This window comes from Chenopodium album, chromosome 13 (genome assembly GCF_948465745.1).
Source record: "Chenopodium album chromosome 13, dcCheAlbu1.1, whole genome shotgun sequence".
Taxonomy (NCBI): Eukaryota; Viridiplantae; Streptophyta; class Magnoliopsida; order Caryophyllales; family Amaranthaceae; genus Chenopodium; species Chenopodium album.
The window spans coordinates 14,301,707-14,306,366 of NC_137846.1; the positions used below are offsets into that span (position 1 = coordinate 14,301,707).

Here is a 4,660-nt window from a genome sequence, read left to right on the forward strand (position 1 = left end):
CCGTCGAGTCGACCAGTTGGTCAATCTTAGGTAAGGGAAAGCTATCCTTCGGACATGCCTTGTTGAGATCGGTGTAGTCCATGCACATCCTCCAGGTTCCATTCGGCTTTCTAACCAACACAACATTGGCCACCCAGTTCGGATAGAAGCACTGCCGAATGAAACCAGCGTCCAACAGCTTCTTTACTTCAGCTGCGGCCGCCTGATTCCTTTCCTCCCCGTGATTCCGCTTTTTCTGTCGGACGGGTTTAACAAGTGGATTGACAGCAAGCTTGTGTACGGCTAGGTCTGGGCTGATACTCGGCATTTCACTTACTTCGAACGCGAACACATATTTGAATTCTCTCAATAAACTGATTAAGTCCGCTCCAAGCAAACACGCAGCTATAGTGCCGACCTTGACTGTCCATGCTAGTTGATCAGGGTCCAACACTAAATCCTGATGATCGCCGGTCGGCTAGGGCCTCAAATCTTCTGGACGGCCGACGGTCATTAATTGCTATGCCTGGTCAACCTCGGCCTGCTTTTGCTTTTGGCCGACCTGGTATGCTTGGAGTGGGGGTTCTTCCCCTTTTGACTCGGACGGCCGTCTTTGTCCGAGTTGTTGGCTTTCACAGCCAGCTGATTACATTCTTTTGCCATTTTCTGACTTCCTTGAATCGAACCAATCTTTCCATCCGACCTTTCAAACTTTAACAGCATCAGATGGGGGACGATCACGGCCTTTGCAGCGTTTAGGGTGGGACGTCCGAGTATGACATTGTAACCAGTCAACTCTTTTACCACCAAGAATCGAATGACCATGTCCCTACCTTCCCCTTTCTGCCCAAATCGGACGGGTAAGTCTATCTGTGCGACTGGGTGAATGATGTTTCCCCCAAATCCCACTAAGGGGTGAGTGATGTCTTTAAGAACGTCTTCTAGGAACTTCAGATTTTTCAGTGCGGCCAAGCTGATAATATCGGACGAGCTACCCATATCTATTAGGATCCGGCCAACTTTTAGATTGGCTATCTTCATAATGAACACCATCGGATCATTATGCAAGACCTTGACCTCCCCTCGGTCAGCCTCACTGACCGTTACCTCTAGGAAGGGTTCAACTTTGACCCCCTCGGCATGCATTACCTTGTAGAGCTTCCAAGCATCCTGCTTGATTCCCTTCATGGTAGGGCCGCCTGCAGCAAAGCCGCCTGATATCACGGCAACTATACCAGAATCAGTACTTTTGCCATAATCTTTTTCAGTTTGCTTTTGCTTTTTCTTCTCGGAGTTGTTATCTGTCCGAGTGTAGGTGAATTTTGACTTCAAAACATATGAGTTTAGCATGCCCTTCTCGGCCAGCTTGTCCAGTAATCACTTTAAATTAATGCAATCGTTCGTGTCATGTCCCACGACCTTGTGGTAATGACAATATTTTTTCTTGTTGCGATACTGAGTCGAGCCTCTCATCGGCTGGGGCTTCTCGAACTCAAACTTGTCCTTAATCTCCATCAAGATTGAGTAACAGTCTTTGGTAAACTCATACTGAGGATCGTACGCCTTAAGATTCTTTGATCTTGGCTGCTGATCATCTGCCACCCAGACTTCTTTTCGCTTCTTTCCTTCCTTTTTCTTCCTGACCAAGTCTTGCCGAGAAGATGGCTTCTTCTCAGCTCCCTTGGCCGGCTGCTCTACTTTGGTGAGCGAACAAAAATCAAATGCCTCTATGAAGGCCTCGGCTTCCCGTAGAACGCCTGCGTATGTCCGGACCTTTTTCCTGACCAAATCAAACTTGAAACCATTATGCCTTGATCCCCGGAGAAATTTTGAGTACGCCATTTCATCCGAAAGATTATGAATCTGGGATTTTTCTTGGTTGAACCTCTGGACGTACGAACGCAACCCCTTATTCTTTCCTTGGACAATTGTGGCCAAGTTAAGACCGGTCTTTCTTGGGGGAATGTTGTATGAAAAGTTTCCAACAAACAACATACTTAGAGTAGTGAAGCAATTTATGCACCCGGCCGGAATGCTATTGAACCAGTCTTGCGCCACGCCCTTAAGGGTGGCCGGGAAGCACCTACACCAGGTGGCATCATCAACACATTGCAGGGACATCAGGTTTCTGTATGAAGTAACATGCTCCTCTAGGTTGCCCGAACCATCATAGGCACCCACGAGTACACTCTTCACCTTCGCAGGCTGAGGAGAGCTAAGGATCTCTTGAGAGAACGGAGGCAGCTTGTCTCCAAGATTAAGCAAACGCATTTTCCAATCAATGGGCTGAGGCTGTCCGGCCGGTCCGCCCAGGTAAGGAGCCTGGTCGAACGGCTGAGCGAATTGTCCATATTGTCCGAGGACATTAGGACCGTGCGGTAGAAATGCATTAAAATTATGAGGAATCTGATATTGAATTGGTTGAATCGATTGAACAGGGATGGGAATCAGAGTACGAGCAGTCTGGCTCCTGCTGGTCCTGGCCGAGCTGGTATGTTGGGAAAGAGAGTGGTTAGAGAATTCATCCGGCATTGTGGGAGTGGAGGTCGTGTCCGATTGGGCCGCCCGCTCCTGTCGCTTGTGTCGGATGTATTCCCTAACATCCCTCCAGCGTCGAGACGGCTCAGGATCCTCCCTTCGAGGCTGTCTGGTCTACCCCCAGCCGACTGCGTTCTCTCAAGGAGCCTTGATAGATTCGTTCGTGGCACCTTGGGAGACCTGCCATGCGGCCGCGGAAAGGGAGTATTCCCAGAATCTTCAGCGTTAGTTGTCTTGCTCTGATTTCTTCTCTTAGGGCCATCCTTCACCCTTCTGGACGGTTGTCCGGAGGTGGACGACCTCTTCTCTTCCATCTCCTTTCGAAGCTTGTTTAGAGCGACCTTTAGGGAGGCAGCAGTAACTGGTAGATCCTCGACCTCATGAAATGTGGCGATCAGAGGATCATTAGAATTGATTGTTATGGTTATGTCCTCTACATGGCCGTCCTGACCAGGGCCAGGGCCGGCATTAGGTGTCTGACCGTCTATTGCCATTACGGACGAGTATCCCCACAGACGGCACCAAATGTTTCGGGGTTTTTTTGGAATCCCTCGGGACACTGGTCACGTACTTGCTGACAACGAGACTTGACATCTGCAAAACAACGAATATTCCATCATCGGAATATTCGCCTCTGACGGTTAAGTTAGTAACCGGAAAGCGAAAAGGCTAGAGAGAGAAAGTAGAGAGAAACTGGAGCTATTTAGTGCTCTATTGAATATTATGTCACAATCCACCCCTCCCATCATAAATGATTGGGGTATTTATAGGGGTGGGAATTTGTGCCCTAAATTTCCGTGTCCTGATTGGCTGCGCAATCAGGTATTGACACGTGTCACATGGGGCGCCGTTTTGCGGCTTTCTCGGGATTTGGGCTCTGATGTAAGAAAGGCCCTTTTTCTTCATTTCAGGTGCTCTTTGTGAGCTTATTACACGTGTCATCTTCTCATTGGGACAGGTGTCACCCTTTGATTGGGCCACGTGTCACTATGGGATTGGACCACGTGTAAGGGGTATTTTTACCCTAAACAGTAATAGTAGTAGTAATAATAATAATAATAGTAATAATAATAATAATAATAATAATACTAGTAATAATAATAATAATAATAATAACAATAATAATAACAATAACAATAACAATAACAATAATAATAATAAACATAATTATAATTTTAATAATAATAATAATAGTAATAGTAATAATAATAATAATAAACATAATAATCTCAAAACATATATAGAGTACACGTCCCTAGATTAGGGTCCCCCGTCCTTGCCTAGGGTTTGTGGTTTCAGTGAGTTTTTGCGTGCAATCTACTGCAATCTTTGTCAATTAATCCCTGTTTCTTTCTCTCTGGAAAAAAATCTGCAATCATGGTGGAGGATATCATCAAAGAATGGGAGAAATTGAAATTAACGGAGGAGGAAAACGTTGTGATTGGTGCGTCTGATGTAGGTGAGCCGGATACTGAACCGGCGATCCAATTTCGATCGGCTTTAGTTGGAAGATTATGTACAGTGAAACCCTTTAACGTTGAGGCAATGAAAAGAACCTTGACGAATGTGTGGAGGATGTCTGACAACATGGTGATAAAGATGATTGATTTTAATCTTTTTGTATTTCAATTTACTAATCAAGATGACAAGAAGAAGGTTATCGAGGGGATGCCATGGTTCTTCGATAATAAATTGCTGCTGCTTGGAGAAATTAATGGTGACGAACAACCATCTAAAAATTGTGATTAACCAAACCCCAATATGGGTGAGACTATTTGACATTCCTTTTAACAAACGCAGTCATGGTGTGTTAAAGGAAATAGGTGACTCTTTGGGGGATTCCTTGAGATTGATGATTCTGATCCTCTTTGCCTTGGCAAATTCGTTCGGATTAAAGTGATGATTGATGTGCATAAGCCACTGCGGCGGGGCTTATTCATAGCAAATGGTGATTTATCACCAAAGTGGGTTGACATCAAGTTTGAAAGGTTGGCTGACTTTTGTTATTATTGCTGCTTTCTTGGCCACACTGACAAGGAATATGAGAAGAAAGAACTGGAAGGTGAAACGAAGTTTATCTACCAAGATGGGCCATGGATGAGGGCGTCACCTTTAAATCTTTCACAATCAGCTCTGGCTGCCA

At 45.5% G+C, this 4,660-nt stretch overlaps 1 protein-coding gene across 1 annotated transcript; it reads right to left on the reverse strand.

Moving 5' to 3' along the window:
* Nucleotides 1–492: 492 nt before the first annotated feature.
* On the reverse strand, nt 493–2,511 carry LOC145575255 (uncharacterized). Its single transcript, XM_081633146.1, has 2 exons — nt 1,413–2,511; nt 493–1,280 (listed from the first exon to the last, which is right to left on the reverse strand). Exons 1-2 carry the CDS (start codon nt 2,509–2,511, stop codon nt 493–495), a joined length of 1,887 nt encoding a protein of 628 aa, XP_081489272.1.
* Between the last annotated feature and the right edge of the window lie 2,149 nt (nt 2,512–4,660).